Source organism: Schistocerca piceifrons, chromosome 2, assembly GCF_021461385.2.
Source record: "Schistocerca piceifrons isolate TAMUIC-IGC-003096 chromosome 2, iqSchPice1.1, whole genome shotgun sequence".
NCBI classification, from domain to species: domain Eukaryota; kingdom Metazoa; phylum Arthropoda; class Insecta; order Orthoptera; family Acrididae; genus Schistocerca; species Schistocerca piceifrons.
In genome coordinates this window covers 4054161-4066953 of record NC_060139.1, presented here as the reverse complement: position 1 = coordinate 4066953, position 12793 = coordinate 4054161, and the positions used below count along the sequence as shown (strand labels likewise).

Here is a 12793-nt window from a genome sequence, read left to right as displayed (position 1 = left end):
TTAGAAACATCAGCCATGAAATTAGAACAGTCACCCACGAAATGTATACACAGATGGTGGAGTACAACTTGAGATGAACCCTTCTATAAGTGAAACAAAGCATGGCATCATGGGAAAGAACATCAAATGGTTGAAAGAAGGGAGTTTTTTTCTGAAGATACATAAATCAATGTCAAAAAAATTTGCTGTGAAACACATGCCTACACCAAAAACAGACTCGTGGAAATAGACCAGGATTTCTTGAAAAACAAAATGAAACATCTATAAGACCAACATTATTTTTCTGTCAAATTAATGGAAAGCAAGAGACAAAAAACAGCATGAGACAAAAAACAGCATGAAACTTGCTGATTACTTTCAAAATTTACTGGACTGTGATACTCCAGTGTAAAGATTGCATTCTGCAAAAAAATAAATTGTACCGAACTCAGACTCTTATCTCCCAACAATTCATGAAACAAGAGGGATAATTCAATTACTTAAAAATAACAAAGCACCAGGAGAGTATGGCATGACTGCAGACATGTTAAAAATAGGAGGATGTGACCTCATCAAAAGAATTTGTGGACTTTTAGCAGAAATATGGAAAACTGACATGATTCCCAAGTTCAGGAAGAAAGCTATTAAATCCCATCGTATAAAAGAGGTGATAGAATAGACTCCCAACAATAACAGGAGCCTGTCTCTTCCAGCAGTTATACATGGGGTTCTATCCAATGTCTTAAATTGAGTTGAGCTGCAAATGGATTACTTGATTGTCGAATATAAGCAGACTTTACAAAGGGCAGATCATATGTTGAGCAGATTTGTTGTTTGAAGACAACAGAATATATTGAAGGACCATCACATACTTAAGCTTAGTGTATTTCAAGAGGATGTATGACTGTTGATAGACAAATCATTTTGATCACTTTAGAAAAGCTCAGGTTAAATAGGAAGACTAGCAAACTAATTTGTCAGACTCTTACAGACACAAAATTTCAAGTGAAGTTCCTCGGTGAAATGTCTGAGTCTTTTGAAATACATACAGTTGTTTGACAAGAAGATGGCTTCTCCTCACTTCTGTTTAACACTGTGTTAGACAAGTCATCAGAGAATGGGGGAAAGATATTATAGGTATAAACATCAGGACCTCAAGACGGAGAATCAAAGCTTTTGCTGACAGTCTAGCTGTCTTCACTAAGACTTGTGCAGAAACCAAGTATGCCATAGAGAAGTTACACAAGACAGCATCAAAGACAGGCCTTGAAATGAGTAGAATATAATAGAACAGAATAGAAGTTTATTGTCTTGTGCCATATAGTTTCAAGGCATATACTTAACATAGAGGAGGCTCCTCAAAACACAAAAACTGATTTACAATTTTTCTTACAACATTTAAATATAATATACTTTACTGGATAATTAATTAATTAATTAAGCAATTAACAGTTTTTCTTAGAAAGTAACAAACTTTAAAAAACTAACAATCCTAAGTACTTGCTCCCTCCTGCTCAAAATTTCAGGTAGTCATTCATGAATTCTTCTAGTGAATAATAACATATCTGCACTAGTTTATCACATAAGGTTTTTTCAGTGTTTCTTCTAATTTTATGCTGAGCAATTCTCTGCCTTTCACTTTGTTATAAATTTTCATACCCATATACCATGGTGTTTGAGCATAAAATTTTGAACAGTGGATGGGCAGCATAAAATTATTTTGATTTCTGGTGTAATCATGTTGAAAATGATTTGCTGCAAATAAATCAGGGTTACTATGCACAAAGATAATCAGCTCAGAAATGTATAGTGAGGAAACACTGAATATACTTAGATATTTTAGGAGTAGGTGACATGATTTTCCTCACCCTACAGTGCGATGTAATGATGGTTTTCCGAAGTTTTAGTATATGACACATATGGCTTGAGTTACTGCAAAGTACAATTCCATACCTTATATCTGATACAAAGTAGCTGTGATATACCACTTTTCTTATGTCCATACTGGTAACATTGTACAGTGTCCTCATTGCAAATGCTAGGCTACTTACTTTAGTTGCAAGGTACTGTATATGTGAGCCCCATGACAGATTTTTATCCAGTTGCATTCCTAGGAATTTCACACAGCCAGCTGTTTGCAAATCCTGGCTTCTGTGACTGATCTGAATATTATTTGAGTATGGTTGTTTTGTTTCAAACTGCATTAGCCGAGTCTGTTCCATGTTTAATTTTAACCCGTTTAAATCAAACCAGGTATGTATTTTTTCTATGAGTGATACTCAGTGTTAAGTGGTAGACCATATAAGTAAAACAGAAACAGCACAGGACCTAAGACAGAACCTTGGGGTTCTCCTTGTGAAATATTTTCCATTTTGAAGCATAAGTTCACCTCTCTGTTGATATAACAACTCTTTGTCTTATGGTTGGTTAGGTAGGACTTAAACCATTCTAATGCAGTGCCCATAATTCAATATTTTTCCAGTTTACAGAGTAGCAATGAGTGACTCACACTATCGAAGGCCTTTGACAGATCACAAAAAATTCCTGTGGCATGCAGTGAATTGCCTACAGTGAATTCCCTAGAGAGGAGCTAATTTTATCTACAAAATGGTTTATAGTAGATACTGTGGTTTTGCCTTTTTGATACCCATGCAGATTCTTTGAGATTATTTTAAATGTTTCTATGAAATTTTGAATTTGTAAGGTGACTACCATTTCAACTATTTTTTATAGTGATGGAAGAAGAGAGATTGCATGATAGTTTTGTATATGTTCTTTTGTGTCTTTTTTGAATAGTGGCTTAACTATTGCATACGTAGCTGTGTCTGGGAAATAAACTTATTGAAGGGACTGGTCAGCTATTATAGTAAGTGGTTGTGCATTTATTTTCAAGACTGTTTTTAACACTTTTGTCTCATTTGGTGGAAACTTTACATAAAAATATCAGAAGATTTCCACTACAAATGAAATATGGGACAATTCCACATGTGTCTTCTCCGCATGTGTCTTCTCCACATGTGTCTTCTTTTAAGTATCCCACAGGAATAATATTAGCATCTCGACTAGACAGTAAAGCCAATTTAGAAAAAGCCACTGAACGCCAGAAAGTGTACAGAATAATATGGAATCACTACAATAAACGATTGATATTGCTTAATTGAAACTTTGGCATACAAGACAGTTTTCTTGCCCGAAGTACTGTATGCCTCAAAACTACATATTTAGGAGGCCATTCAAAAATTGATGAAACTGCAAAGGAAGAGCAAAAAATTCTAAGAAAACTTTACGGTCCCACTAAAATTAATGGCATATAGATTAGATGAAAAATTATGAACCTATACACAGCACTAGATACATTCACTGTTGCAATACAGAGAAGACACTTGAAGTTCCATGGTCACAGCTACAGAATGGATGACACTAGATTAACAACTACTAATGTAATAATTTCAGATATTTGGTTAGAAGAAGTTAAGCAGGACTTATGAGAAAAAGATGCCACAGAAGATACTATCAGAGAACAAAAAGTCCTTGGCATCTTAGTTACAAATCACACATTTGTGGCGAAAGCTAAAAAATAAAAACAAAATAAAAAAACACTAGAAAGCAGTGGACAGAGGAACACAAGAAGCAACACAGTGAATTTATGAAGATATTTTGGGAAGAGAAGAAGAAAAATAAGCTGTCAGACCAAGGTGGTCTCAGGTAGCACCTGAAGAAGGCAACGAGTTACGTGGCCGAAATATTGTGCCAGAGCGAAACAAACATCCGGCAGTAGACCCTATTATTCCACATGTCAAAATCTCGCTGGGAAAGCCTGAAGAGTTACAATATATATACACATAAGAAAATGAAGTAATTTGTTTAACTGTAAGCTGTATAATCTAAAAATGACAAAATAATAATTATTTTTTATGCAGTAGAAGTTAAGGTGTACTGGGATTGCAAAGACTTTCAAATATTTTCTGGAAAATCAAATTTGCTAACTGAAATATCTTACTGAATTAACATGCTACTCTGGGAAAACCATACAGTTTTGGAATCAGATGGCTACATAATTATATCAGTGGAGTTTCGACTGGTTAACACTTTAAGATTTGAATGTTCTGGAACATGATAATTTTTAACAGGAATAGGTTTTGAAATAAAGATTTCAGAAAAAGTAAAACTTTGTTTGAAAGTGGAGAATGAGGGCTTTCTCATAATATATGTAGATCCTAGAACAAATAATAATTAGTTGGGCTGAAATCTGAAGTGCTTATGGTTTATATAACTCTTTGAATAAAATTTTTCCTCAAAAACTAATTGTATGGTCTGAAAACTATACATTGAACAATAAAGTTTTGAAAAATACGGTGCCCACTTTACATTAAAACTTAAAACATGATATAAACCACTGGATGACCTTCATTCAAGATGACCCCATCATTTGTAACGGAATTGAATTTGTAACAAAAGCTGCAGTACAGAGAAGTGCTTTTGTGCTAGTTCCTGGTATCAAAAGAAAGAGTGATAACTAAGACCTACCTGTGTTAACTGTCAGGAAGCTGAGAATCACAAGTGACACAAAAATTGCACTAAGCACATCAAGAACAAATCCAAATGCAGTCTTGCCTGCAATACTCATGTACCAAGATGAAGTGTGCAAGTCCTATGGAAAAAAAAAATACAGAATCTTTAGAACAGTTTTCAAAAGCAAAATCACACAACATCTAGTGAACAATAAAAGTTTGAACAAGTAAAATCAGTTGAAGAACCTGTAAGTACTTGTAAATTATAGAAATACACCTAACAGCCACACTAAAAGAATTAAGTAATTTTGATATTGTGGACTAACCGTCAGACGATAGTGACATGCACGTATAAAGATGTGATAGGATCATGTACACTAGGTATAAAAGGGCAATGCACTGGTGGAGCTGTCGTTTGTACTCAGGTGATTTATGCGAAAAGGTTTCCAACGTGATTGTGGTTGCATGATGGCAATTAACAGACTTTGAATACGAAATGATAGTTGGAGTGAGATGCGTGGGACATTCCATTTTGGAAATCATTAGGGGACTCAGTATTCTGAGATCCGTAGTGTCATGAGTGTGCCAAGAATACCAGATTTCAGGCATTACCTCTCACCACGGAAAATGCAGTGGCCAATGGCCTTCAGTTAATAACCGAGAGGAGCTCTGTTCACGTAGAGTTGTCACTACTAACAGACAGGCAACACTGAATGAAATAACCACAGAAATCAATGTGAGACATATGAAAAAGGATTTTGTTAAGACACTGCAGTGACATTTGGTGTTAATGGGCTATAGTAGCAGACAGCTGCCACAAGTACCTTTGCTAAGAGCACAGCAATGCCTGCAGTGCCTCTCATGGGCTTTGAGCATATTGGTTGGACCCTAGATGACTGGAAAACTGTGGCCTGGGCAGATGAGTTAAGTTGGTAAGAGCTGCTGATAGAGTTTGTGTGTGGTCCAGACTCCACAAAGACATGGACCTAAGTTGTTAACAAGGCAAAGTTTTATTGAAACACTGCTAGAAGCAGTTTTTACGTATCTCTCAGGGAACACAAAACGTTTTACATCTAGGAAAGGGGGCAATACATTTTCGTAGTTCATACAGTTAGTTATAAACTCGGTTGAATAAAATCTCGGTTTACAAGCTGCGTCAGGCATGTTACTGCAAGCTGTTGGTGGCTCTGTAATTGTGTGGCCTAAACAATGATGAAATTGCTATGGATGACAATGCACTATGTCTTTGGGCCACAATTGTTCGCTGGTTTGAAGAACATTCTGAACAATTTCAGCTAATGATTTGGGCACTCAGAGCACACAAAATGAATTCCATCAAACATTTATGGGACATAATTGAGACATCAGTCTGTACACAATTTCGCAGCTATGGATGGCTGCAGATGCAGCATGGTTTAGTATTTCTGCTGAGGACTTCTGATGACTTGTTGAGTCCATGCCATGTGAAGTTGCTGCACTACACCAGGCAAAAGGAGGTCTGACATGGTGTTAGGAAGTATCCAATGACTTTTGTCACCCCATACTTGCCATATTCTAAGTATGACAACAGCATATGATACTCCTCAAACATGTATTCTATTCAATTACATTATACAGGGTGTTACAAAAAGGTACGGACAAACTTTCAGGAAACATTCCACACACACAAATAAAGAAAAGATGTTATGTAGACATGTGTCCGGAAACGCTTAATTTCCATGTTAGAGCTCATTTTAGTTTCGTCAGTATGTACTGTACTTCCTTGATTCACCGCTAGTTGGCCCAATTGAAGGACGGTAATGTTGACTTCGGTGCTTGTGTTGACATGTGACTCATTGCTCTACAGTACTAGCATCAAGCACATCAGTATGTAGCATCAACAGGTTAGTGTTCATCACGAACGTGGTTTTGCAGTCAGTGCAATGTTTACAAATGCGGAGTTGGCAGATGCCCATTTGATGTATGGATTAGCACAGGGCAATAGCCGCGGCGCGGTACGTTTGTATCGAGACAGATTTCCAGAATGAAGGTGTCCCGACAGGAAGACGTTTGAAGCAATTGATTGGCATCTTAGGGAGCACGGAACATTCCAGCCTATGACTCGCAACTGGGGAAGACCTAGAACGATGAGGACACCTGCAATGGACGAGGCAATTCTTTGTGCAGTTGACGATAACCCTAATGTCAGCGTCAGAGAAGTTGCTGCTGTACAAGGTAACATTGACCATGTCACTGTATGGAGAGTGCTACGGGAGGACCAGTTGTTTCCGTACCATGTACAGCGTGTGCAGGCACTATCAGCAGCTGATTCGCCTCCACGGGTACACTTCTGCGAATGGTTCATCCGACAATGTGTCAATCCTCATTTCAATGCAAATGTTCTCTTTATGGATGAGGCTTCATTCCAACATGATCAAATTGTAAATTTTCACAATCAATGTGTGGGCTGACGAGAATCCGCATGCAAGTGTGCAATCACGTCATCAACACAGATGTTCTGTGAACGTTTGGGCAGGCATTGTTGGTGATGTCTTGATTGGGCCCCATGTTCTTCCACCTATGCTCAATGGAGCATGTTATCATGATTTCATACGGGATACTCTACCTGTGCTGCTAGAACATGTGCCTTTACAAGTACGACACAACATGTGGTTCATGCACGATGGAGCACCTGCACATTTCAGTCGAAGTGTTCGTACGCTTCTCAACAACAGATTCGGTGACCGATGGATTAGTAGAGGTGGACCAATTCCGTGGCCTCCACGCTCTCCTGACCTCAACCCTCTTGAGTTTCATTTATGGGGGCATTTGAAAGCTCTTGTCTACGCAACCCCGGTACCAAATGTAGAGACTCTTCATGCTCGTATTGTGGACGACTGTGATACAATACACCATTCTCCAGAGCTACATCAGCGCATCAGGGATTCCATGCGACGGAGGGTGGATGCATGTATCCTCGCTAACGGAGGACATTTTGAACATTTCCTGTAACAAAGTGTTTGAAGTCACGCTGGTATGTTCTGTTGCTGTGTGTTTCCATTCCATGATTGATGTGATTTGAAGAGAAGTAATAAAATGAGCTCTAACATGGAAAGTAAGCGTTTCCGGACACATGTCCACATAACATATTTTCTTTCTTTGTGTGTGAGGAATGTTTCCTGAAAGTTTGGCCGTACCTTTTTGTAACACCCTGTGTAGATAATTTGGTTCAAAATGGTTCAAATGGCTCTGAGCACTATGGGACTTAACTTCTGAGGTCATCAGACCCCTAGAACTTAGAACTACTTAAACCTAACTAACCTAAGGACATCACACACATCCATGCCCGAGGCGGGATTTGAACCTGCGACCATAGCGGTCGCGCGGTTCAAGACTGTAGTGCCTAGAACAGCCCGGTCACCCCGGCCGGCGATAATTTGGTACCAGCAACAAAACTTCATAGTTCATAACAATACACTGATGAGATTGGGGTCAAAAGTGATTAGAATTTCCTTCTTCTATGTACATGAATGGCAATGAATGACTTTCACTGAACACTTGAAATAACAAAGTGCTTTTACATAATAAAACTGTGTGCAAGACCAGAACCCACACATGGACTCCTGTGTTTCAAGGAAATTGTTGTTATGGTCGATGTAATTCAAATGTTACTCATAACTCACCTTCACAGCTTCAATTGAAGCTATGAATTCAGGTCATGTGTCACGCTTCATAGCTGTGACCACAAAAGCAGTGTCTGTGGAAAAATGAAGTAATCCAGCTTTGAGCAGGGCCTATCTGTGTGGCACAAAATTTTAATATATTAAGGAATTTTGCAACAGTACCCACTCTTCTACATTCTGAAATATTCATTCCACATCTAACCTATATCTGTTCATGGACGACATTTAGTCAACTGACTAAATACAGTCTGTAGTAGAGGCATATAGCAGAACATGCCATTATCATGGCAGAAAACATGCCTGCAGCTCAATCTGGAAAACAAAGAGGTGGCTGATGCAAAATTGGGAGCTATCTTTGTGAAAAACATTTCATACTGGTCATGGCAGTGTGATATAAAGTGGAACATTGATGTGAAATCTAAATGGTCTGATTCCTCGATTATTCAGTTCATGGTAGTTGGAGTTTGCACATCAATTAAAACACCAAGTAGGACAAGAGGCAAATATTGGCTTATGAGTAGAGTTAAGGCAGACATACAGAACAGGGTCATTTTCAGTAAAATGTGAATGAATATTTGGAAAAAGCTGTCAGAAACAGCAAAAACCAACAAGCAACTTCAGTTTTGAGGAAGTGAATACACATTCCCCAATCTTTCCTGCTCCAGAGCATCTCAATCATTATCTAGCTCTCATCTATTTTATATAGAACAAGCATCTTGCAGCCTATAATTTCATCTGCTTCAGTATCACTATCGGCAAAACTTAACATAAAATATACAAGGTGTGATTGGAAAGTTTTAAGAATGGATGCGCTACTGCTTACTGGTTTGGTGGGCAGGTACACAGAGGTGCGGAGCAAGTCATTGCCTTGTCCTTCAATGCTTTCTGACAGGAAACTGCATTTCCTTTATTCAGTTTGTTGTGACAGCTGGTCAAGTGCAGGTCTGTTAGAGCTTGTTGCCAGATTCTGTCTGCGTGAAAATGGACATAAAAACAGAGCAACGAGTTTGTGTGAAATTTTGTTTTAAAACCAAGAAATCAGCTTCTGAGACTTACGAACTATTAAAAACAGCTTTTGGAGATAATTGTATGAGCCAGTCAAATGCTTTTGCCTGGTTCACCAGATTTAAAAATGGCCATGAATCATTTGAAGATGAACAATGGTCTGGCCGTCCTTCCACCTCAAAAACAAATGAAAATGTTGTGAAAGTTCACGACTTTGTGTGCTCTGATCGTAGACTTACAATTAGGGAGATGGCTGCTGAACTTAATTTAAGTTTCTATGCAGTTCAGTCAATTAAACTGAATATCTGAACATGCGTTGAGTGCCCGCAAAATTAATTTCAAAAGCGTTGTCAAGTAATCAGAGACAATACCAACTTGAAGGGTGCCCCAAGAACTGATTAATAGGACTAAAAATGACCCAGATTTGTTAAATAGGGTAGTTACATGTGACAAATTGTGCGTATATGAATATGATCCTGAAACCAAAGTGCAGTCTTCACACTGGAAAATTCCAGATTCACCACGACCTACAAAAGCTTGGCTAAGTCGGTCGAAGGTGAAGATGATGATGGTGATTTTTTTCAATTCTACCGGTCTGAGCATCATAAACTTACCTCTGGAGGACAGACAATTAACCAGGAATACTACAAATGTGTCCTTGAGTGTTTGTGTGAAAAGGTGCAGAAGGAAAGGCCTGCATTGTGGAAAGACTGGAGTTGGGTGCTACACCATGATAATGCTCTGGCTCATTGTGCCTTTTCCATCATTGAATTTTTGCCGAATTCAAACTTCTGAGCTTCCACAATCACCATATTCCGCTGATTTGGTCCCTGTGGCATTCTGCCTGTTTCCTAAACTGAAATTTTCACTGAACGGGAAATGATTTGACTCGATTCCAGGAATGTTTCCAAAAGTGGAAACACCGTTGGGGTTGGTGTGTTCAGTCAGAAGGGGACTATTTTGCAGGAGATGCATCACAGTAGCATGTCAATACCACCATTGTACAATTACAAGCCCATTCTTAAAACTTTCCAATCACACCCCATACATTATCTTTAATTTGATCAAAACTGTTCTAACAGTTTCTTATCATTGCCTCTTCCCTTTCCTTGATTCATCATTCCCTGTCTTACCCTCATTTCCCAGTCTTTGTCTTCCCATTTCCTTCTCCTTTATGTGAGTATTACAAGCTCTCTAATTTTCTCCTCAGTTGTCAGTTACCTACCTTGTTCACTGTTCTTTTTCAAAGTGTATCTCATGGACTTATCACGAGTTCAAATCTCACATGTGTGTCACAATGTCTGACTTTTTTAACCATTTTTCTGGAACATATATCTTGACTTTGGCTTCATAATACCTTATCCTTGCATTCTACACTTACACAATTCTGTTTTCCTGCTCTTCCTCTCTCCTTACCATCTACATTCCATTGTGTGACAATATATTATGGTCCATAATAATTTAGAGTATACTATGTAAGAGATATTTAATTTCTGTTCCTTTACGTAATATTCATACCTGAAGGTTGTCGAATTCTTTCATGACCATATTCTCAGCTGCTGATGATCTAATAGTAGTAAGACCATTTAAAGAAGCTGAGATATATGAAAAGACAGGGCTCCGAGCTGTAAATTTGAGAAACAAAGGTATTGAAAATTTAATTACCAATAAATTTACAAAAAATATGAAAGTTTTGAAGACCACAATGATAATGTTTGAAATGCTTGAAACTGATTTACACTGCTTCACCCTTACTGATTATATCTACAAAGGGCATTAAAATTTTTTAAATGCAATATTCACAAACAATACAATCATTGCAGAACAGATGGTGACAAAAAATAGTGCTTTATCTTTCTGGAATAATCTTCATTTTGTCCACTCCAAGGAAAATGGAAGGAATGAAAAGTGGAAAGTTGGAAAAGCAAGGAGGAGTACATGTCACATATGACTGACAAATAAAAGGAACATACAATTAAAGAAGTGAGGGTATAGGTATGGTAATTAATTATCACATGAATAACTAAATGTTGTAGTGAAGAAACACTTTATCCAATTTGTGTTACCAATAGCACTTCAGATGCTACTTAATAGAATCAGCTGTTACAATGGAATTTTTCTAGCGTTTATTATGAATCAGTTTATATTTCATGCCCATATACATCATCACATTTAGTAGAGCTTACAATGAATATGAACATTTACAAATCCAGTTGACATGTGTTATGAGTATGGCAATAGAAAGTTCTGACAGGATGTATGAAACAGTAAAGGTAAAAAGTTTTTCAAAGCTATAGAGTACACACACACACACACACACACACACACACACACACACACACACACACACACACACACACTCCACACATTCTCATACACATTATTTAGCACAGGATGATGATTTAATATATATGTAAATACTTATAACTGTATGACAATCAATATTTATGTCCAGAATGAAATTTTCACTCTGCAGCGGAGTGTGCGCTGATATGAAACTTCCTGGCAGATTAAAACTGTGTGCCCTACCGAGACTCGAACTCGGGACCTTTGCCTTTCGCAGGCAAGTGCTCTACCATATGAGCTACCGAAGCAGGACTCACGCCCGGTCCTCACAGCTTTACTTCTGCCAGTATCTCATCTCCTACCTTCCAAACTTTACAGAAGCTCTCCTGCAAACCTTCCAGAACTAGCACTCCTGAAAGAAAGGATATTGTGGAGACATGGCTTAGCCACAGCCTGGGGGTTGTTTCCAGAATGAGATTTTCACTCTGCAGTGGAGTATGCGCTGATATGAAACTTCCTGGCAGATTAAAACTGTGTGCCCAACCGAGACTCGAACTCGGGACCTTTGCCTTTCGCAGGCAAGTGCTCTACCATCTGAGCTACTGAAGCACGACTCATGCCCGGTCCTCACAGCTTTACTTCTGCCAGTATCTCGTCTCCTACCTTCCAAACTTTACAGAAGCTCTCCTGCAAACCTTGCAGAACTAGCGCTCCTGAAAGAAAGGATATTGCGGAGACATGGCTTAGCCACAGCCTGGGGGATGTTTCTGTAAAGTTTGGAAGGTAGGAGACGAGATACTGGCAGAAGTAAAGCTGTGAGGACCGGGCGTGAGTCGTGCTTCGGTAGCTCAGATGGTAGAGCACTTGCCCGCGAAAGGCAAAGGTCCCGAGTTCGAGTCTCGGTCGGGAACACAGTTTTAATCTGCCAGGAAGTTTCATATCAGCGCACACTCCGCTGCAGAGTGAAAATCTCATTCTGGAAACATCCCCCAGACTGTGGCTAAGCCATGTCTCTGCAATATCCTTTCTTTCAGGAGTGCTAGTTCTGCAAGGTTCGCAGGAGAGCTTCTGTAAAGTTTGGAAGGTAGGAGACGAGATACTGGCAGAAGTAAAGCTGTGAGGACTGGGCATGAGTCGTGCTTCGGTAGCTCAGATGGTAGAGCACTTGCCCGCGAAAGGCAAAGGTCCCGAGTTCGAGTCTCGGTCGGGCACACAGTTTTAATCTGCCAGGAAGTTTAATATTTATGTCATTCATACTTAACAGCTAGTTGGCGTCAGTTCATTAACATACAGTGCTAGTTTGCTTGGGCATGGTAGGAAAGACTTAATGAATGAACCATGGTGATCTTA

At 38.8% G+C, this 12793-nt stretch overlaps 1 protein-coding gene across 4 annotated transcripts in view; it reads right to left on the bottom strand.

The window, feature by feature from the left end:
* LOC124774888 (ATP-binding cassette sub-family C member 4-like) overlaps window positions 1-12793 on the bottom strand; it is a 365241-nt gene that overhangs the window by 50660 nt on the left and 301788 nt on the right. For all 4 annotated transcript variants that reach the window (XM_047249542.1, XM_047249543.1, XM_047249544.1 and 1 more), the window contains 2 exons: window positions 10676-10782; window positions 4507-4630 (listed from right to left, as the gene is read on the bottom strand). In XM_047249542.1, the coding sequence (XP_047105498.1) occupies window positions 4507-4630; window positions 10676-10782 (231 nt within the window). The remainder of the gene's footprint in view (window positions 1-4506; window positions 4631-10675; window positions 10783-12793) is intronic.